Below are 22,743 nucleotides of genomic sequence, written 5' to 3' on the forward strand. Positions count from 1 at the left end.
AAAGTATTGACAGAGATGTGAATTCTGCCTCGGGTTGTTGAGCACAAAGGTCCTTGTGAGGCTGGAGGGGACAAACCTGAGCATTGTGTGTCACTGAGGAGAGCAGGGAAAGGTGCCCAAATCCCTCTGCAGGGACTGACTCAGAGCTGTGCAGCATCAGCTTGTCAGGAGCAAAGCACAGACCAAAAATTCCAGATTGCCAGGTCTGAAGACTGGCGTTCTTATCCGTTAAAAAAGCATGGATTATTGGCTCCAACTTTGCTTTTTCAATTCCAACATGCCCAGAGGCTGAACAGAATTCACTTCCTTTTGGACAGGTAAACCTCTCTCTCCCTCCCCCGTTGGGACAGGGAATGTGGAGGCCAATTAATTGCATTAAAGTAATGATCTACTGCCTTCCTCTGGGGAGGAAATGATCACAGGGAAGTGGTGCTGAAATGGAAATTCTGAATCCTCATTCAGAATGACTCCTTTCAAAGCTGCAAAGGACTGCACTGGATTTATCCTGCTGGGCAAAAGGTTTCCCAGATATTTATTAATCTCAGGGCATCCTGCTGGGTTTCTGCTCCGGAAATAGGAGGGGAAAAAAAAAAAAAAAAAAGCTCTGTTGGTTTCTGAATATGGAAGTCTGGCTTGGTCATTCATTATCTGTGTAGTTTGATAATTATCTATTTCCTAAGCAAATTGCTTTGGACATTTACTTGGAGGTAGGAGATTAATGAAGTTCTTTGCAAACTTCAGGAACCTGAAAATCTCCAAAGGTTCCGGAACTCAATTTTCCAGGTCAGTGGTTATTGGACTGTTGGTCACCCAGCAGAGAGCCCAGATTTGTACCTGAGCTTGTACAGAATCAACCAAAACCTCCCTCACGGCAGCACCGGGCTGGATCTTTGAGTCCACCGAGCTTAAATAACAAAAATCCCGAGCAGTCCAGTAAATACCAACCTGTGATTTACTGCCCAGGAGCAATCAGGGTTTCGAAAGAGCTGATAACGAGGCTGTCAAGGGCAGTTCAACGAGATAAAACCACTTCTGTCTCCAAAAGCCAAATCATCAGAACGTTTGTGAGCACTGAGAGATGCCCGGAATTGAACAAATTGTTTTTCTTAGCACGCGTTCCATGTTGGCACAGCTCCACTGGCTCTAGTGCAGTAAATATTCATTTATAATGCTGGAAAAAGAAGCTTTGTGTGGGTTTTTGTCCCTGGATTTTGGGGAGATGCCTCACACAGACCTGCACGTCAGCACGAGCTCCCTGGGGATTGATTTCCCTCACCCTGCCAGGAATGGTGCTGATGGATGGTATTTTTTCAATATGCATCATTTCTTCTGATTCTGCAAAAATTCAAGCCATTTTCATCCTTCCTCAGAAATCTGAATGGATTTTATCTTGTCCTAATGGCAGAGAAATGCCCCAATCTCACCCCTGGGACCTCCATGCCAGGCACAAATGTGTTCCCACTGTGCCAAGGATGCAGAAGCCTCTTTTGTAAAGACTTTAAAATAAATAATGGGACACTAATTTTAGAGGGAAAAAAAAAATAGAACTCTTTATTTTCTTACAAAATTGCCTAGAAATATTCAGACAATGCACAATTGTTTCATACATTGTTATGGGGGTACATTTACTCATCTGAGCATAACAGAGGAGAACAAACAAATGAAAAACAAGAGACAGACCAACAAATACTAAGAACTTGCAACATTTCAGCATGTAAAAAAATAAATTCAGGGTAATGGATATGGAAATAAAGCTGTACTTGAAACTGCAAAGGTGTAAAATCAAAAAAATCCTGTATTGCATGCAGGGCAGTGACAATTTGAACCTTTAGATATTTTAATCTCCACGAGAAATAAACCCCTTGGAAATGCTCAGGGTCCTCATTTCCTGTGGGATTGTTCTTGGAAGCACAATTTTCTGTCATTAATGTCAAGTAACTATCCTGTTAGGATAACCATCATTCCTCAGAGGCAGAACCCATAGGATTCCAGTGGTTCCATTTCTGGATCAGGCCTTTCCCTGAAGTGAAAGACCACTAAGTTTTTTTTTCCAATAAAAGTGGGATAAAATGGGTTGTGCAGGAGCTGGAGGGATGGAAATCCGTGGGGAAGAGCAGAGGGTGTGGCAGGCACGAAACTGCAACTGCTGAAAGCAAAGCAATAAATCCTGTCAGGTGCATTTGGTCCTATTTCCCTCCTACCCAGGCAGTGCAGAACGACAAAAAAAAATTAATTTCTTTAATTTTTCTGGTTTTCCAGCCCTGTTTTAGCCTATTTCCAGACTCCCAAGTCCCTTCTCATGGCACTGAGAAGGACTGAGCACTCTCCTCTCCCTCAAGCTCTCCCACTCCGAGCTGCCAGGACCAGTTCAGCCGTGACTGGTCCCAAACTGGGGCAGCTCTCCCCAAACTGGGATGTTAAACAATGTCCTGCACAGTCCCTCAGCTGCACTCAACCCCTGGATTTCCACAGCTCCGTGAAAGCACTTGGGTATTTTTCTCTCTTTTTAAGCAGATTTTCCCAACAGAACAGTCTGGGAGTTTTTCCTGCTGCTATTCCTGGCTCAGCAATTGTTCAAGGTGCAATTCTTCCCTTCTTCTTCTGCAGAAGTTCTTCCCTTCTTCTTCCAGTTCTTCTTCTGCAGCCTCCAGAGCTTGAATTCCACAGCTGATGTCTCTTTTTAAAGTGGAGGCAGCAGGAGGGATGTCCTTTATTTTTTGCAACCTGTATTGAACAACAACAACAAAAAAATCTTTATAGTGATTAGGTCAAAGCAAACAGCACTGAAGCTAAAGTTAAAGGAGTGAGTATTCAGATTATACTGAGAAATATTTTTTTTCCTGTGGTGTTGGCTGGCAAAAAAAAAAAATCAATCTTCTCCTATATTGAAATGATTGAAAGGATCCTTTCAATTTCAAAAAAATATCTTCCCCACTATTGAAAGGATTGAAATCCTTGAATTCTATTTGGAGGATTTAAGTCTAGGATCAGAGATCTGTTTTCTCAATTTAGATTGATACACAAGGAAGTTTTGTTAGCTCATTTGTATAAACTTGTGAGAAAGAAAATCCTATATTCAAAATATATAAGCTGCAACACTGCATGACTATTTACAAATCGATTTTCCTTTGTTCCTCTGCCTCAAATGAAGTTTTGTTATCCGAACTCTGTAGTGAGAAGTTCTTTCACTGAGGCTTCTTCTTTTTAATCTGCAAATTAAAGGTCAAAATCAAATGTTCTTTTCCAGGAAATATCTTCTGGGAATGCAGTGAAGAAGCTCTAACAGCACACTGGCTGTTATTTTCTGCACTAGTGGCTATATGTTGTTTTCCCCCTTTTTTATCTGCATGAAAATGTGAGTATAAAATTCACCCCAGGGCCAGGAGCTGTGTGAAATACGGGACATTTCCTGTTAAAACCCTGACACTTCATTTGTTCAAATAAAGAATCGGGATGGCTCTAGCACTGTGAGGATAAAGAGCAGACAAACATCTGTCTGTTTACACTCCCATTTCAGAATAAAAACCCCAAATCAGGTCCCAAAAGAGCTGCACCAACCTGCTCGTGGGTGGAAGGCGATGGGCAGAGCCCGGCTGGGGATGAGAATTCCCGAGTGCAGCGTCTCCACCGGCTCCCTGTCCGTGGCCACAATGTGGTACTTACGGAGCAGCTGGAAAAAAACATCCCCATCAGTGTGCTGGGCTCTGGATCTGACCAGCCAGAGGAGCAAAACCCTCCAAAATTCCCTTTTTTTGGGGTGTTTACCCAGCTCCATGGCCACAATGCAGTATTTACAGACCAGCTGGAATATAAGAGTATGCTGGGTCTGGATCCCATCAGCTGGAGGGGTAAAACCCCCCAAAATTCCCTTTTTTTGGGTGTGTTTACCCAGCTCCTGTCCATGGAACAACACAGTATTTATAGATCAGCTGGAATAAAATATCCCCTTCACTGTGCTCTGCATCCCATCATCTGGAGGAGCAAAACCCCCCACATTCCCTTTTTTTGGGGTGTTTACCCAGCTCCTGTCCATGGAACACCACAGTATTTATAGATCAGCTGGAATAAAATATCCCCATCACTGTGCTCTCCATCCCATCATCTGCAGGAGCAAAACCCCTCAAAATTCCCTTTTTTTGGGTGTGTTTACCCAGCTCCTGTCCATGGCCACAGCGTGGCATTTACAAACCAGCTGGAATAAAACATCCCCATCACTGTGCTCTGCATCCCATCATCTGGAGGAGCAAAACCCCCCCAAATTCCCTTTTTTTTTTGGGGTGTTTACCCAGCACAGGGCCAGGTGCAGCTGCAGCTCTGCCACGCGGCGCCCCACGCACATCCTCTTGCCGAGGCCGAAGGGCACGTGGGAGAAGGGATGGATGGAGCCCTTGAGCAGCCAACGTTCAGGTCTGAACTCAGCCCAGCCCCTGAAATATTCCTCACTGCATCCCAGGGCGTGGCTGTTGATCATCAGCACCGTCTGGAAAAAAAAATTTTAAAAAAAATCAAGGTGTCACAAAGCAACCCCGAGGGAAGCGGCTGCGGGATGGAAAAGCTCAGTGCAGCAGTTGTAATTCCCCCAAAAAAATTCGTAGGGATGTAGAAAAGGTCGTGGTTTCATCAGGGAATAATGGGGGAAATTGAAAAAGAAAAAAAAAAAAAAGTTAAGTTGGAATAGCGCATGAAAATTAATTCAGGGAAATATTTCTGGCTAATTCCGACAGCAGGTGTGGGTTTGTGTTTATGGGAATCCTTGGAGTGAATCCCTCATTCTTTATCCTGGGGCTGGTACTATGGCAAAGCCAGTTTGAAACTGAAATATGAGCAACTTCTGTGGTTTAAAAGGCAATTAATAAATGGCAAAACATCCCAATAAACTGAATTAATTGACTTACCCCTTTGGGCAGCACGTAATTTCCCAGAACCATTTCTGTGTCGATGGTGCGAGTGGTGAAAGGCACTGATGGAGTTAATCTGCAGGGAAAAGACAACAATGGGTTCAATTCCCAACAATTTTCCTTCTTTTATCCCTCATATTTTCCCTCAGACAGCAAAATGAACAAAATCCCGTGTGCTGGAAAATTCTTTCTCCCTTGTACAAAGAAGCTGGTGAAAAAACTCGATGATTGCTTTGCAAATTATTTGGGAATTTCACCTCATGGATTCTTTGAGGCAGGCTTTTAGGTAAGGCATATTCCTCAGGCTCTCAGCACTTGGGTTCTCCTGAGCAGCCAAAACTCTCTGGATTTCCTGGAAAAGCTTCTGCTGGACGTGTGGATTGCGGGAAAGGTTGTACAGAGCCCACAGCAAACTGTTGGCTGTCTGCAACAAAGAAAAAAAAAAAAAAAAAAAAAAAGAAGGTTCAGTCCTCCTTTTGTAGGGACAGAAGGAAGAAGTTGCCCAAAATTCAAAGCAATGTTTATGGCTGGATGGAATTTTGATAGCTGAGGGATTATGAGCAGTCCCAGTTGTCATCCAGAATTAAAAATCCGGGGATTTCAGGTAAAAATACAAAGATTTCAGGAAAAAATCCAGGGATTTCAGGGAAAATTCAATTTACACTTGGGTCACTGAGGCCACTTCAGGGTTAACTCACTTCCAGGTGTGCTGGTGGTCAGGCTGTGGAAGGAAGAGGGGAATTGGGAAGAATTTTCAACTTTGGAAAATCAGCTTTATCATCTGCACCCTGGAAATCTGCACCTAAAGAGGGAACTGGGAAGAATTTTCAATTTTGGAACATCAGCTTTGCCATCTCCACCTCAGTGATCTGCAGGTAAGGAGGGACCCGGGAAGAAATTAAAACTTTGGAAAATCAACTTTATCATCTCCACCTAAGTGATCTGCAGCTCAGGAGGGAATTAGGATGATTTGAAACCCTTGGAAAATCAGCTTTATCATCTGCAGCCTGGAAATCTGCACCTAAAGAGGGAACTGGGAAGAATTTAAAAATTTGGAAAATCAACTTTACCATTTTCACCTAAGCAATCTGCAACTAAAGAGGGAACTGGGAGGGACTGAAACCCTTGGAAAATCAACTTTACATCAGCACCACAGTGATGTGCAGCTCAGGAGGGAATTGGGAAGAATTGGAACTTTTGGAAAATCAGCTTTACCATCTCCACCTTGGAAATCTGCACCTAAAGAGGGAACTGGGAAGAATTTAAACCCTTGGAAAATCATCTTTACCATCTCCACCTTAGTGATCTGCAGTTCAGGAGGGAACTGGAATGATTTGAAACCCTTGAAAAATCAACTTTACATCAGCACCCCAGCGATCTGCAGCTCAGGAGGGAATTGGGAATAATTGGAACCTTTGGAAAATCAGCTTTACCATCTCCACCTCAGTGATCCGCAGCTCAGGAGGGAATTGGGAGGAACTGAAACCCTTGGAAAATCAACTTTATCATCTGCAGCCTGGAAATCTGCACCTAAAGAGGGAACTGGGAGGAATTGAAACCCTTGGAAAATCAACTTTACATCAGCACCCCAGCGATCTGCAGCTCAGGAGGGAATTGGAATAATTTGAAACCCTTAGAAAATCATCTTTACCACCTCCACCTTGGTAACCTGCACCTAAAGAGGGAACTGAGAGGGATTGAAACCCTTGGAAAAATCATCTTTACCGTCTCCACTCCAGCGATCTGCAGCTCTGCGATGGCAGCATAGAGCTCCTTCCTGGACAGGTGTCCCCCCGAGTAGATGTCACACAGCAAATCCTCCTGGGGGTTGGCTGAGTGCTTCTGCAGCCGGCAGTCGATGGAGTGCTTGGCTGAGGAGGGCAGGAAATCCCTCAAAAATCCCTCAAAAATCCCATAAAACCAACAGCAAACCCACGATCATCATGCAGGGTTTTAAAGAAGTGCCAAGCCTTGCTCTGTTTGCAGCAGTGGGTAAAGAATGATTTATAGAGAATAAAGAACGGTGGTTTCATTTTTCAGATAATAAAACTCAGTCCCAAAAAAATCGCTTTTCGACAGAGGAGCTCCTGCAAACCCTTAGGAATTCTGCTCTCTTTAAATTAGGGGAGGAAATCAGTGACAGGTTGAAGGAAATATTCAGCAAACAGAAACGTGAGAGTGTAAAATTTATTACCTGGGGTTTTCAAAGGGGATCAAGGTGTTAAAAAAATCAAAGGGATTTAGCACTCAGAAGCCCCGAGGGGAAATGTAAACCTTGGGTTTACCAGGGGAAGGCACAAAGAGATGCCAAATTTCGACATGCTGGGTGTATTTTTAAAATGAAAATAAACAGATTTTGCTCGTGAATATCCCAGCTGCTAAACCCAGTTCCTGTAAGGAATTATTAATTTGAAGTGAAGGTGTCAAACTGGTTTTTCTGAGCAAAACTGGCTGAAAGTGTCTTTCCTAAAGCCCATCAACTAACCAGCAATAAAATAAGTGAGTATGTGGCTGGCAGGATAAAAAGCCTTGGGACTCAAATTCCCAAGGGAAATATCTCAGTGTTACAGCTCCCCAAAAGCTTTCTCAACCTTTGGTTATGCCTCTCACTGCTTAAATTAATGAAATTTTTAAAATATTAAAAAATACATACTTCACATCTGGAGTTTGAGTGATTTTGAACCTTGGAAGGCCAGCTCATTTTAAATAGTCAAAAAATGTTGTCAAAAAGTCAAATTGCACCTTATTATTTAAATTACTTTTGGTTTTAAGATTTACAACTGTGTTGCAGGTTGTTCTGAAAAGCTTTAATTTCTTTTTTCTTTTTTTTTTTTAGCAAGCAGGTTTTTGCTGCATGCACAATTCTTGTTTCTTGAAAATGAGTCTTTGACGAAAGTCCCTTTTCATTTGCACCCTTGCCTTGAAGAGATTATACATTTTTAATTTACTTTAATGACAGATTAACGTGGTGCATGGCACTGCTGGCTCCCAGAATCCTGGGATTTCCCTGGGAATGGGATATTGCCCCATAACCTGGGTGTTAGTCACTAAAAACTGCTCCCACATGGGAATAAATCCGAGTTTAGGTACAGCAAAAAAACTTTTAATCCATGCTGAAAGAGAGGATTAAGTGTGAAAAAATCAATTCTAGCAAGGAGGAGACAGAGATAAAGGGCAAGGAGATGAATTGGGGTTAAATAATCACCTGTTTTAAAGATATCATCCCATGCTTTGGTGTGAGCTTGCCAGACTTTGGTGTTGAGCCCCTTGTGCAGCTCCACGGGGGTCACCATCATCATCCCAAAAGTGGCCATCATCTGTGGGGGGAAACAGGAGGGGAAACCTCTCTTTAATCTCTTTAATCCATCTGCTTGCAATCCCTGGACAATATCAGGCTGGAAAGTAAAGGGAAATTTTCAGGAAGGCAAAATCCTGGTGGGTTTTCCATCCCGGACAGGGAAGATGGGTCTCAGTCTACTTAGGGCATATCCAGGTACAAATTAAAGACAGGAATTGCTCAGTAGGGAATGCATCCTGTTTATTTTACAGCTGTTGGGAGTGGCACGAGGTATATTTTTTTGGCAGTGCCTCTGTCTCCCTCGAGAACAGATGAGCTGAAAGCTGAGCAGGGCTGGCTGCCTGTGTGTGGTGACTGAAATGGGGCAGCTTTGTACCCCAGAGCCCCAAAGGCACAGCAGCTCCAACCCCAAACCCGGGGGTTTGTATAACCCCAGTGCCTCAGAGGGGAGCAGAGGCACCAGCCAAGCTGACAATTCTCCTTCCAGGATTGCCCTGGTGGCCACTCAGCATTGTCCCTGCCAGACTGAGGCATTCCATAAAGGAGGAAGAAGTCCAGGGTGAGCTGGGCACGTTTAGCACAGAAGCCTGAGCTGCTTTTTCCAGCTCACTCCTTTAAATGCTGCCTCTCATGAACAGCAGGGGTTAAAAATCACCACAGCCCCAGGAGAGAATGTCCCATACCGTTTTTACAGCCTTGATGAAGTTCAGACTTTCTTCTTCCACGTCCTGCTGCAGGAGACCAAACCTCTTTCCATACAGCACCAGACAGATACCTGTTGTTAGGCAATATTAAAATTAAATTTATCAACCAAAGGGTGTGTGGATGCGTGCCATTTATATCAAGAATGCTTGTGGCTGTGAAATGTGATGCAGAATGTCAGTGGTACATGTAAAACACTCCAGCCCTGCTTCTGCCTTGGCCACGCGAGGTTTCTCAGCAAAGGCCACCAATATAGCCAATTTCTGCTGCTCGTGAGGGGATCAGTGGCAATCCTGCCACTGATCCCCTCACGAGCAGCAGAACTGGATATTTGGTGGCTTTACTGAAGAAAATTGAGTGGCAGGAGAAGAGGGCTGGAAGAGCCATGTACCACAGCATTCCCTGCTCCTTTCCACAGCCACAAAGCTCTGACAAACACTGGCAGCATCCCACACTCCACCCCTTCCCACTTGTCTTATTTTCCCCTCTTTCTTTTCAAGCTGTCATTTCCTATTTCTCCCTTTCCAAAAGCAGCCATTACCACTGACAGTGGAAAAAAAAAAAAAAAATCACTTTGAGGAGCTCAGTGCAGAGGCTGCTGAGAGGAGGCAGCCAAGAGAGTCGAGTCTGGCAGAGCTGCTTCAGTCACTACACTCAGCCATCCCTTTTTTTGGGAATCTCTGAGCCAGTTTGTGCCCTGTGCCATTCCTGGCACATTCCTCAGTGTGCTCTGAAAGGTTTCTAAGGATGAGGCTCTGTCTTGGTAAATCATTCCTGCACTTCTCAGTCCCAATGTAAATATTGGAAATGGGATTTTTCAATCTTTGCCCACAGCCAACACTCTGCTCTTGGAATATTTCATTGATCCTGCACACTGCTGATAATTAACAAATATCAGATGGACAAAAAAGGCTGTGTGTTATCTGATCCCACTCTAGATAAATGAACCATAATCCCCCCCCCAATTTTTTGATTTATAATTCATTGGAATGTTTGAATTCTTATAAGCCATGCAGGTAGCTAGGCAGAAATTTATATTTGTGCTGATGAATTTTGTGCTGACAGTCCCTGGATGTTCTGCAACTCTTTTTCCATGATATTATAGCTGAGAGTTTGGAAAAAAATCAGCTAACACATTCATCCCTGATCATATTTTAACTGCAATGCCCTGGCAGGTGCCCCACACTCAGGCAAAATCCAACTCACTTTCAAAAGACCATTTGTTGAATTCTGAATAGACATCTTCCATCTGTCCATTGTGATCACAAATTTCATCTATTCTGTACATAAAATCCTCCAGGACCTAAATGGTGGAGAGAAGAGAGAGAAAAGAAGGGAATAAAATGACATCAACTAATAAAAATCCACTGTAAATCAACATTTCAGCTGCCTTTTAAGCAGATAACAATCTTGCATGAGTGGAATCTTTTTGTTCCCTGTTCTTTGAACAAGATTCGACTTCCCCTGTGTGAACAAACGTTGGGATTTGACACAGCTCTCGTGCTTCGATGAACTGTGCTTCCCTCGCAGGGATGCAATCCTTCACTCGGGCCAGCGCTGGCGTTTCACAACTGAGGATTAAGGTGTTTATCCTCAGATCCCTCAGCAGCACAGAGGTTAAGGACAGATGTGTTCCCTGAGGGGACAGCACAAGAATGAAGGGCTAAAGGCAAAAACTACGGAATTCAGGAGAAGCAGGGAAAAGCTGTTTGAATCCTTATGGAATAATCCTGGGGTTTTTTTTCAGGTTTTTGCGTGGTCTCAGACCCAGGCAATCAGTTTGTATTTGTTATTCCCTGAATGATCTGGGTCTGAAGTCGTGGTTTTATCACTGTGGAGTAAATAAAGCCATGCAGATAAACCGGATTTAATTCCCGGCCTTCCCGGGGAGCGGGGAGGGAGAGAGGATTCCTCCGGGCACGGTACCTCATTGATCGTCGTATCCAGTTTCCACAACCTCCCTGGGCTTCATTAATTTCTTCTGAAAGGCACTTCTCACCCTCTGCCAGTCCTTTCCCTCCCTGGATTGGAACAGCGACAGCAAGGTTGGGGAGCGAAAAGCTCAAAGAATGAAAAAAGGAAAAAAAACCAAACCCGCAGCGTGCTCACTGCTGATGTTCCATCGCACCGACAGCAGCACCGGCGGATGCTCGGGGGTGGGGAATGAGCCCCAAATACCCTCGGGGGGATGCTCGGGGAGGGAGATGAGCCCCAGACATCCTTGGGGGGATGCTCGGGGAGGGATATGAGCCCCAGACACCCTCGGGGGCGCAGCCCGGGACCCCCAGATCCCCCTGGAGCCGGGATGGGCGCAGCCGCATTCCCCAGGCTCCGGACCCCCCCGCACCCGCCGGGATGCTGCGGGTACCACTCACAGGATGAGCAGCCCGTAGCCCTCGTCGCGATAGTCGCGATAGGCTTTCCAGGGCTTGATCTCGAGGCGCTGGGGGCAGGCGCTCTCGCGGCGGTACAGAGCCTCCAGCAGGCAGGGAGCCGCGATGTGCACCGAGTCGAACGCGCCCAGCTTCATGCGGAAAATCTTCCCGAACCTCCGGTGGTACTGAGCCTAGAGAGCAGGGAAAAAAAAAAAAAAAAAACCAAAAAAAAAAACCAACGCGGTGAGCGCAGGGCGCTCCCCGGCGCAGCATCCTCATCCCATCCCATCCCACTCCATCCCCATCCCATTCCCAACTTCTCCCCCGTCCCCGCAGCCTCACCAGCGTCTCGTGCTGCCTCTTGAGCCCCCCTTTCCAGAGCACATCGGGCAGGCTGCCCATGAGCGGCCAGCTGGGCGGCCCGGGCAGCGTCTCCGCCGGCCGCAGAGCGCTCAGCGAGGACGCGGCGCGGCCGCAGGTACGGCCGGGGAGCCGGCGAGGGAGGAGGAGGAGGAGGATGCTGCAGCCGCCCATGGCCACGGTGCCGGCCCCCGGGTCAGCTTAGGTGCATTTATAGCAGCCCGAGGTGCTGGACTTTCATCCGCGCCAATGGGAGCCCTGGGTGGGGTGAGGTGGGGCGGCTGCCCCGGCCCTGCCCGCCGAGCCCGCGGGGCAGGCGGGTCATGAAAGGGTTCAGGAGAGGCGGGGAAGGCACCGAGCCAGAGGCTCCGCCCGCTGGGAACGCGGGGATGAGCGGATGGGACCCGCTGGGATCCGGGGATGGGACCCGCTGGAATCCGGGGATGGGACCCGCTGGGATCCGGGGATGGGACCCGCTGGGATCCGGGAATGGGACCCGCTGGGATCCGGGGATGGGACCCGCTGGGATCGGGGATGGGACCCGCTGGGATCGGGGATGCTCCGGGTCCGGTCCCCAGCACGAAGGGACGCAGCGGTGGCCGCTCCGATCTTTGCCTGGCGCTCATGCGAGCGGTCTCGTAGCTCTCTCTCTCTCTTTTTTTTTTTTTTTTTTTTTTTAATTTGTGTTTTCAGCATGGAGGGGCTGTGGTGTCCATCCTGCAGAGCGCAGGTGGCAGAGTAGTTCCGTTTTCCCGAAGCATTTGCACTTTAATCAAAATTTAATCAAAAACCGCACAGAAATGCTCAAAGAGTTTGGGGCTGAGAGAAGAAGGGAAGGGAAGGGAAGGGAAGGGAAGGGAAGGGAAGGGAAGGGAAGGGAAGGGAAGGGAAGGGAAGGGAAGGGAAGGGAAGGGAAGGGAAGGGAAGGGAAGGGAAGGGAAGGGAAGGGAAGGGAAGGGAAGGGAAGGGAAGGGAAGGGAAGGGAAGGGAAGGGAAGGGAAGGGAAGGGAAGGGAAGGGAAGGGAAGGGAAGGGAAGGGAAGACAGAGCTACCTGTAATCCAGAGGATTTCCAGGAAAGACAGTTTGGCTACAATGGGATCTGATTTTCTTGCACCCCACGCTACCTTTTCTCTTCTTTCCCAAGTGCCTTTCATGACTCAGCTCTAATCCCCTTTATACTTCTTGGCAGAAGCAGAGTGTGCAGACAATGGGTGTGCTGGACAGAGCATGGTCAGAAGGTGGATTTGACACATAAAGACACACGTCTCAAAGTCAAATTAACAACAAGAAAACCAAGGCAGCAGTGATCAGCAGTACAAAAGAAAAGAAAATGTACACTGCAGAATTTTTCTGGGAGTTTTGTACCTCCTTCCCGAGTGATTTTCTGCAATGGGATCATCCTCCGTGGGCCACAGGGTCAGAGCACTTCCCAGGCAGGCTTTAAAGTTAAAATTGGTTCAAAGATTTGGTTTTTGGTGGTTTTTTTTTGGGGGGGGGTGGGGGAAACACCACAAGCTGACACTCTGTGATTTATTTGCTTTGAAGCAGTGCTACTGAAACACATCTCAGTGTCCTTGCAGGCAGTTCAGGCTCCATTCATTGATAAATTCTGAGAAACCAGACAAGAAGAGACAATTTGTGCACTCTGCCTACTTAAGGAATGAAAATGAACTCATTTGAAGGGTCACAGCTTCGTGCCTGTGAAACGATGCCTTTGAAGAGTCTGGAACAGGCAAGTCAAGACTAAACTGGGCACAGGTCAATTTTTCCATGTTCTTCACAGCTACAGGGAGGAAACCACTCTGTTAATAAGAAATCTTCTCTCTCTGAAGCTGTTTTGAAATGACAGAATGGAAATGGTTGTATTTAACTCCTGTGGTGTAAGTCCCTGGCAGGGAAGTTGCTGTGCTGGGGGCCTGGAGCTGGGACAGCCAAGAATTCCTCAATTCCTGCTCAGTGCAAGTCCAGGGGTGTTTGCAGCCTCCCCTTCTTCCCTCCTTTTTAAGAGATCTCAAACCCAAGCTTTAATTTTCGTTTGTTACCTTTAGAACATATCAAGGGTTATCTCAAGAGAAAAGCAAGACCAGTTCAGTGTTTTGAGCTTTTGAGCTTTTTTTGTTCCAGAGATTTTGGGTGTATCCCTGGAACAGGGAAGGTGTCACCACTGTCCCACAGATGTCCCTTCTCAAGACTTCCCAATATTTTCCAATCTAACAGCAAATGACAGCCGTGAGTGGAAAATGAAAAACCCTTTTCACTTCTCCTCTATGGCAAGGAGAATTTTTAGGTGAAAGATTAGGAACTAGCTGAAGATCAAAGCTAAAAAGCTGATTCTTTTTTTCTTTTCTTTTGCTCTTGGTTTGATTTCTGCTCTCTTAGATGTCAGCAGTGAATATTCCTTGAAAAGCCATGTGCCAGTGGGATGCTTCTGTGGAAGATCTGCTGTGCAGGCACACACAGCTGGCTCAGACTTTTTCTAAATATTGAATTAATCCAAGTTTTTTAGAGGTGCTTTCTGAACTGATTCAATTTCTAATCCTATATTTTGGGAAACAATTGTAACATATCTGAGTAAAGCTTGGAAATCCCATCCAACTCAGAGCTCCTCCCCTGGATTTAAGGGGCTGAGGTGTGCTTGGGAAGCTCATCAAAAACAACATCTGAACTTCCAGATCAAAACCTTGGAGCTCCTGCAAAGGGACCTGAGTGATTTTCGTGTAGTTCACTTCAAATACATCAAATATCACCCAAATAACTCCTCAGTGGGAGCAGCTTTATGTTGGGAGTGGATTTTCATTCTGAATGCCTGTAACTCCAGGAGGTTTGCTCTGTGCCATTTTACACAATCCTGACCTCTGCTCTTTCTCCTGCTTGGGAAAAGGTTTTTTTGCTAATTTGACCTTTAATTTTTTGGGAAATCTCGGAGTTTTCTAAATTGATACAAAATGCTGAAGTGCCACAGGAGAATGAGATTAGCAGGGGAGAGTGTGACAGGATTTCACAATGTGGGGAAGGCAAATTGATTGCAACTTGCAAACTCTGCTTGTTCTTGCAGGGTTTGCTTATGTTTGTTTATACACTTTTAATTAAGTCTTAATTCTTTTAATTCTCTTTCCAGCTGAGGATCTTTGAGTTCTGTAAATATTGATGGGAAAGTACAGTAATTCCCATTCTCCAGAAGAGAAACTGAAATGGTTTTGAAAACTGAGACCTCCAAGTTGTTCACGTTCGCCTTGAAATGAAAACAAAAGAAACCTTTATTCAGTTTTTACTCAAATATTGGGTTTTAACACTAAAATCCTCTTCTTATCTCACGATCTGGATGATTGCTCCTCTCCAAGATGACAGTAGCAGTGTGGAGATAAAGCTCTGCTGAGGGAACTGAGCCCAAGGCAGTGCTGAGAGAAGGATCCAGGCAAACAGAGGGACAGATGAAAACTCCAATTCCAGCAGCCCAGGAATCTTCCAGCTGACCTGTGTGGAGACACCAACCTCAGCCACAAACATTGCAACACTCCACTCCTGCAGCAGCCTCTCAATCAGTGAGTGGTTCAAGAAAAATGAAGAGGTTTCTTCGCTTAAATCAAGCAAAGATTGCTTTAAAAATAAAAATTGCACCATCTTTTTTTTTGTGAATCAATGTTTATTACCTGCTTTAGATGAGCAGGCAACGCTGCATGCACTGCATCCTCTGGAGAGGAGTTTACAGGGGGATAATCAGGGAGAAAATGGAGAGGATTCAGAAATCAAGGTCCAGGACAAGATGCTCTGACTGTCAGCCTGGAAATACTCAGGACTTGGCAGGTTTTGCATTTTTACCTGAAAATTAGAGTCACTCAGTGGGATGTTACAATTTCTTGTCCCCTTTAGCAATATTGCCCTGCCTGAGCAGGAAAGGGAGGTGAGGATTTATGCAATACTTGCTGTCCCAGGCTGAATATTTCTCTCTAAACAGGAGTCTGGAAGATTTTGTCACCTTCCACTCAGAGCTGTGGAAAGCACATTTCTTTATTTTTAAAAGCAGCAGCATTTAGGAATCCCTGGAAGTGTCCCAGGCCAGGCTGGAAGAGTTTGGAGCAGCCTGGGGTAGTGGAAGGTGTCTGTGCCCATGGTGGGGGGTGAAATAAGATGATTTTTGGAGTCCCTTTCAACTCAAACCATTCTGTGATTCTAAGAATTTGTAACATTTTGTTGATTTTTTTTTTTCCCCATAGGGAAATTCATCCTAATTTAACACTTCTTACAGAAAAACTGTGCTGAAGAAAAAGAAGAACAATTTACATTCTTCTTTATGTGTAATTACACATTTAACCTTCTGTCATGACATTTCCACGCCTTGCCCACATGTAGTTGACAAAAGCAAAGCAGCACTTCTGTGCTGGCACTGGAGAATTCTGAATATTTTCATTTGTAGTGGAATTAATGACTGCACAACGTGAGCAGGTGACCAAAACCTGTTTGCCAAAAGCAAGGTAAGATCTCCAATGCAGTGGATGCTGAGCATCAACACTTGAAATTCGAAATTAAATTCTATCTCGAAAATAAAGTTTAGAAACTGAAGGTTTTAATCGTTGAGCATCTAAAAAAATAAAAATAAAAAATTGTCTGTAAGAAAAATAGCACTTGGAAGGAATTTGCTTCAGCTGCTTCTGCCAGCCCCTGGATCCCACTGGAGCTGATGTCATTTTCTGGATTTGTTGATGAAGCTGCAGAGTTTGCACAGATCACTTTTGATCTGATGGATGTGTTTGTGCTGAGGTAAAACCGACCCCAGAGCAGGGCTTGGAAAGAAAATTCTTGTCCCTTTGCTCAGGGTTTGAGGGTTCTGTTCCAAAGATGTGGTGCTGCTCAGTTTGTCAAAGAAAAGGCAGCAATAATCTTGGGTTTGGGCATTTGCTTACATTTATCTCACAAAAAAAAAAAAAAAAAAGCATTTCTTGTTCCTGTTGCAAGGTCTCCACTGTGTGAATATAGAATTTCATACTATTTTTGCACCGTGCTGTGTTATCTTTCTAAAGTTTCACAGATATTCATGTCTGCTCTCTAAATTCCCCTGAAATTCCAAGCTGATGCTCTCCTGAAATCAGCACCTGGAATTCCTGCCAAGAAGTGAGGAGCATGGTTTAGAACCCTGAGCCCCAGTTGATGCTGGTGCCAATCTGAGTGAATTTTCCTGGATTTGAGGTTGGTGACAGAACTCTGAGCCCCAATTGATGCTGGTGCCAGTTGGAGTGAATCCTCCCGGGTGACACAGCCCAGCTCTGTCCTTGCACATGTTCCCAGGGGAGAGGTGCTGGTTATTAATTTTATCATCACCTTGCCCACAGTTACTATTTGCTATTAATAATTGGTCTCTAAATTCCCAAAAAACAGCAAATCACTGAAGATTTTTAATGTTTTTTTTAACTATTAAGGAGCATTGGTGTTTGCTGCCAGGGCAGAGGGAGGCTGAACAGCTCTGCCTGTGGCTTTGGATTATTTGCTGCTGGAATCTCTAACAGATATGTAAAATACACCATGAATCCATTCTGTCAAAGCCCAAAGAGGTGGGTTTGCACTTTCAGCAGTGGATTGCTGTGAGCTGAGTGTGTTTGGCTCCCACTGTGTCCCTCAGAACCACAGGAAAATCTCCAGGCTCTGCCTTTGCCATGAGTCAGGCACTGGGGCTGTGCTTGGCTGAACCCAATCCCCTCTGGGCCACGTCCTGGTTCCTCCTGTTCCTGCTTCTGCATGGATTAGAGCTGGTTCATCAGATAAAACCCTGCCCTGGATTTCAGCTCAGCCCTCCCCTGGGAAGGGTTTGGTTTCTGGTCTCTGAGTGCAGCACTGCCCTTGGGAAAATGGGGGTTTTTTTTTTGGTGTTTGTAGCTCTGGTTGGTGAAACAGCAAAAGAGCTTCTCTGGTGTGTCCCCAAGGAAAAATCCCCTTCCAGATTCTGTCGTGGGTCTGTCAACACCTTCCCCATCCAAAGGAAAAAAAAAAAAGAGATAAAAGAGAAGAAAGGCAGATTTTTACACATTAAACCACACTGAGTTACACCACAGACAGGACATATTAATGAGAGACCTCTGAGAATTTAAAACCTTCAGATCCAGTAGGAAAAAATTCTGTTGTGCTTTAAGGTGAGGGAATCCAGCAGGGTGATGAACCCTGCTCCTCTTTAGGTGGAATTTTCAAGGAATACAAAGTGATTTTTGAAACTGGCACTGCCAGTGCTGCTCTTAGGAAGGAAATTATTTCTACCTGCATGGGTGTGACTGCAGGACTCATTTCAGGCATTTTGGGAGCAGTTTTCATTGAAGATGAAGCACAAAAGTAAAAAAAAAAGGCAAGAATGATGCTGCAGCTTCAGACACCATAGAGAGATTTCCAGTACAGGCCACAAAAAGTTCCTGGAAAATGGAGATGTTCCACCTCTAGAAATATTTCTTGAACAAGGTGGATTGTGGAGTAAGGGAAATACAGGGTTTGATATTTTGGAATATTCCCTGTTGATATTGAGAAAGCCAAGTGCTGGTGAGAAGGGCAGGGGGGGCAGAGGCAGATTTTCCCTTTTATTTGAAATAAAACCAGCAGAAAACACCAGAGGAGGATGATGGGATTATAATAAAATTCTGTGTTTACTCTGCTGCTCACCAAGGTAAAGACCTTTGGATGTGCTCAGCCCCAGGGGTTTCCCAGCAGAGGGGAATCTCCAGCTCCAGCTGAGGCACAAAAAGCAGCAGGAGCTGCCCTGGGCTCCTCGGGGCCAGCTGGCACAGCAGAATTTCTCCCTGGGCAGGGCAGGGAAAAATTCCCCTCACCGAGGATAAAGTTTATTGGGTTCCTTGCAGAAAGAACCTAATGTAATTTGATATATGTGACCATAGAGGAAGCTGGAATGGTGAAATGGGGAGGTTGCTTTTGACTAACACGAGGTATTTTGAAAGAATGAGGGTAGGAAGGTGAGAAAATCTGTTTTCCTTCCCTCCCATTATAAAAGAATAAAAAAAATTCTCATTGGGGGATTTGCCATATAAATAATTAGGAGCTGTCTCATTAAGATAATTTTTGGAAAAGATGAACACCCTTAGAAAAGGATTCCTTTCTTCAACCTCCATTCCCCTGCAATGCTGGTACAAGAAGGGCAGGCACAAGGACCTGCATTTCACAATATTGGGAATATCATAGCACTGCCACCTCCTTTACAACTGAAATAGGAAAAATTCGTGTGGCTTTAGCTCAAAGTGATGCCCTTCATCCAGGCTGAACCTGGAAAAACAACCACTCCATCCCAATGAAGTCCTGCCCATTTCCAGCGCACCTTGAATTCACAAAAATGTTGATGTGTGGGGGTTTTCGAGGTCACCAAGGTGTGAGAAAGATCTGTGGAACTCCGGGGAAAGGGGGGAAGAGTTTGGCAACTCCAGGGGTCTCACAGACACAGCAGAATGCTCTTCCCCACTGAGCTGGAGTGCAAAAGGCTCGAGCAAGGAAGGGGAAAAATTGCCAAAAACCCCAGAGGAGATGTGAGATGGAGGGCAGGGCATGGAAGGGATCCCAGCAAGGTGAAGCCAACACAGCAACAACAAGAGCAGGGAGCAGAGCAAGAAGGAGCAAGTCCTTTATGCAACTGGGAGGGAAGGGAGGGCACTGGGTTCAGTGGGTTTCTCTTACTCCACGCTGGCTGTTTGCACTCGTGTGCTGTTTTCACTTTTATTTACATAAGAAAGGTCTGCAGTGAGTTACTGCTGGCAGTGCTCACTCCACAGAGCTTGCCCGAGCATGTGGGAGACAGAAGATTTCTTTTCAAAGCCTTCGAGTCATCGAATTCTTGTGAAATCCACTCTTTGTCTCTGGAGGGAAATTGCTCTGGCTCTGTGTGTGATGTACTTAATCCAGCCAGGGAAATAACCTCGGCTTAGGCTGTGTCCTTTCCTAGCAGGATCCTTAGGGGAGGGCAGGCCAGAGAGATGAGAGCTTTTTTTCTGAGGAAAAGAGAGGTTTAGAGCTGGAGTTATGTTTTTATAGGAATTAATAATGATGTGGTTCTCTGGGGAGAAATTTGATGATTAATTTTTTTCCTCGGTGGGATGATGCACCAAAATAAAATGGAACATCAGCCTGAGGGTCACCAAAAATATCTTTTGTTATTCTGTCTTTCCTACTGATTTGGAACGGGAGTTTTGAAATGAGCAGTCATTCAGAACTGAAAAAAAAAAAAAGGAAAAAGGGGAAAAAAGAGAAAAACCTCACCAAAAATAATTATATTTCAGACAATATTATAGAATTAAGTATCCTGTTATCCTATCCCATTATCCCATCCCATTATCCCATCCCATTATCCCATTGTCCCATTATCCCATTGTCCCATTATCCCATTGTCCCATTCTCCCATCCCATCCATTCCCGTCTCACAGCGCCCCCTGGCGGACCCGAGGCCGCCTCCCGCCCCTCCCCCGGACCATACCAAGTACGGCGGGGGTGCCTCCACATCCATTCCGTGTCCCGAGACCTCTCTGGCCATCCCGCCGCGCTGAGAGCGGAGAGAAGAGAGATAATTCCCGATTTTCACAGAGTTGCTGCCATTTCCTGCAGTTTTTCCTCCTCTTTCTCCTTTTTTTCCCGTGCCTGCTGCTCCCCCTCTGCGCGGAGGGCGGATGGTTCGGTGGCAACATGGCCGCCACCATGAAGAAGGCGGTGAGTGCAGGCCGGGCCTGGGGAGATTTGGTTCTTTTGGGCAGGATTTAATCCCTTCCCGGCGGAGTTCGATCCCTCCCTAGGGAGTTTCAGCTCCTCCGCTGCTCTCCGGGCCAGGCTGGGCCGTGCCCGTGTCCAGCCCGGCTCCAGTCGTGCCCGGAGCGGAGCGGCCGCTGCTCGGGAGCTGCGGGCGTTGGGCTCGGATCGGGCACGGCCCTGTCCGGCGGGGGCTCCTTGGAAACAACAAGGACAGGCTGGGTGTGAGAATAAAGTTATTATCTGGGAGGGTGGTTAATTATGGAATCGTCGTGGCTTGGGTGGGAAAGGAACTTAAAATTCATCGTGTTCCATCATTCAACTCCTGCCATGGCAGGGACACCTTCCACTGTCCCAGGCTGCCCCAGCCTGGCCTTGGAGATTTGCAGGGATCCAGGGGCAGCCACAGCTCCTCTGGGAATTCCTGTGCCAGGGCCTCACCTCCCCCCCAGCCAGGAATTCCTGCTCAATATCCCATCTAAGCCTCCTCTCTGGCAGTTTGAAGCCATTCTGTCACTACCTGCTCGTGTTCCATTCAGCATCAAGGAAACCTTTGGCTTTAGGATGCCATGGCTGCCCAGTGTTTTAATTTAGATGTTGCCCAGCTAAATCTGGGTATTTTTGATGTCTTTGAAGAGGCACTTTGAGCAGTGATGTGCATAAGCAGAATATGGTGGCTGTCAGATTATTTTCCAGACACTCCTAGCAGAATCCTTGCAGCGAGACTCAAGTTAATGTAAGAACTGAAATCGTAATTTTAATTTCTCTTCCTTGCAGGCTGCAGAAGATGTCAATGTCACTTTTGAGGATCAACAGAAAATTAACAAGTTTGCAAGAAACACCAGCAGGATCACAGAGCTGAAAGAAGAAATAGAAGTGAAAAAGGTATATTTGCTTCAGATCTCATTAACTGCTCGTTGGCCTGAATTAATTTTCAGCTGGATCACAGAAAATTAGCAGCAGTGAGTTACTGTGAGTTTAGGTAATGCTTGGGTTCTGATACTGTGGAAATAGAGAATGGTAAAAGTATATCAAATATTACTAATGTTTAAATTTGTTGTATTTTGCTGCTTAGGCAGTTAATTATTCTGTTAATGAGATATAATGATTATTAACTACAGATTTCTAGTGGTAAAGTTCTCTTGAATTTAATACTGATGCTAAATTCCAGCTCTGGAGCTGTTCCATAAAATATCCTGGTGGTGGGTGGGATTTGTTCCCAAATTCCAGCCTCTCTGAATTCCTTATCCAGCTGTGTGTCCACTGAAATGCTTTACAAAGGATTTTGAATTTTTGAAAAATTCTTTTCTCTTTCTGTGTCGTGGCAAACAGAAACAGCTGCAGAACCTGGAGGATGCCTGTGATGACATCATGCTGCTGGATGATGCTGATTCCCAGCTGATCCCCTACCAGATTGGGGATGTGTTCATCAGTCATTCCCTGGAGGAGACACAGGAGATGCTGGAGGAGGCAAAGGTTTGTCTGCAGCTGCAGGGCTGTGCTGTCTGTGTGCTGGGCACTGGCACGGGATGATCTGAGCATCCTCTGGAGCTTCCACAGCCTAAAATTGATGTTGGGTTTAGGATCTGAGTTGCTCCAAAGGCACTCCAGCAATAAATCCTGCAGCCAGACCTGGGAATAAGTTGGGAAAGAGGAACCTCTTTGTTAGTTCTGTGTTGCTGACAAAGCTGGCTCAGTTTGTGGTACAGAATTGGTTGATTTTTATTTATTTTGTATTTTTCAGAGGAGTTTACAAGAGGAAATTGAAGCGTTGGAATCCCGGGTGGAGTCGATCCAGAGGGTGTTGTCTGACCTCAAAGTTCAGCTCTATGCAAAGTTTGGAAATAACATAAATCTGGAGGCTGAGGACAGTTAAAGTTTTTCTAAACACAACACCCAACTTTTCTTTAGGTTATTAAATGTTTTGATAACATTGCTGCAATTACATTTGAGAAAAAAATCCATCCCTTTCTTTTTATTGGTTTGGTGGTTTGGTTTTTTTTTTTTTACTTTCCTGTAAAGTTCTGTATATATAAGAACTTTCTTATTTTGGTTATTGCAGTTATTTATTTATTCAGGAAAACACTGACTTCACATTGTTGGTAAAACATCAAGATTGGAATATTTGTTTACTAAGGCAATAAAGCCAGGCATGTGTTGGAGTTTCCTGGGTCTTGTTTTGTGCTCATGAAAAGGTTTAAAACAAATGGAAAGAGGGAAGGTGGGAGTGGCTGTTGGATAAAAGCTGTGTGATACAGCACATGGTGAGGGAATGATGCTGTTCAGGTATTTTTAAGAACCTTTCTGGAGCTCCTAAATTCCTCCTCTGTTTCATCCTCAGCTCAGGTGTCAGGAATTTGCCAGAGGACAAACGAGGGCTCTTTAAAGCTCATT

The 22,743-nt window shown here is 45.4% G+C and overlaps 2 protein-coding genes across 2 annotated transcripts; one reads left to right on the forward strand and one right to left on the reverse strand.

The window, feature by feature from the left end:
- Positions 1 to 1,522: 1,522 nt before the first annotated feature.
- On the reverse strand, positions 1,523 to 11,807 carry CYP24A1 (cytochrome P450 family 24 subfamily A member 1). Its single transcript, XM_014876136.2, is given in 13 exon segments — positions 1,523 to 2,724; positions 3,559 to 3,670; positions 4,286 to 4,480; positions 4,896 to 4,974; positions 5,156 to 5,322; positions 6,624 to 6,769; positions 8,104 to 8,215; positions 8,880 to 8,971; positions 10,105 to 10,201; positions 10,825 to 10,848; positions 10,850 to 10,919; positions 11,274 to 11,464; positions 11,616 to 11,807. Coding segments are annotated over 13 exon segments (1,491 nt in total). The 3' UTR covers positions 1,523 to 2,710.
- An 8,356-nt stretch (positions 11,808 to 20,163) lies between these two features.
- On the forward strand, positions 20,164 to 22,511 carry PFDN4 (prefoldin subunit 4). Its single transcript, XM_014876071.2, has 4 exons — positions 20,164 to 20,313; positions 21,127 to 21,234; positions 21,682 to 21,825; positions 22,094 to 22,511. The coding sequence occupies exons 1-4, from the start codon at positions 20,290 to 20,292 to the stop codon at positions 22,223 to 22,225; spliced, it is 408 nt and encodes a 135-aa protein (XP_014731557.1). The 5' UTR covers positions 20,164 to 20,289; the 3' UTR covers positions 22,226 to 22,511.
- Positions 22,512 to 22,743: the final 232 nt, after the last annotated feature.

The sequence above is a fragment of the Sturnus vulgaris genome, chromosome 17 (genome assembly GCF_052056855.1).
Source record: "Sturnus vulgaris isolate bStuVul1 chromosome 17, bStuVul1.hap1, whole genome shotgun sequence".
NCBI classification, from domain to species: domain Eukaryota; kingdom Metazoa; phylum Chordata; class Aves; order Passeriformes; family Sturnidae; genus Sturnus; species Sturnus vulgaris.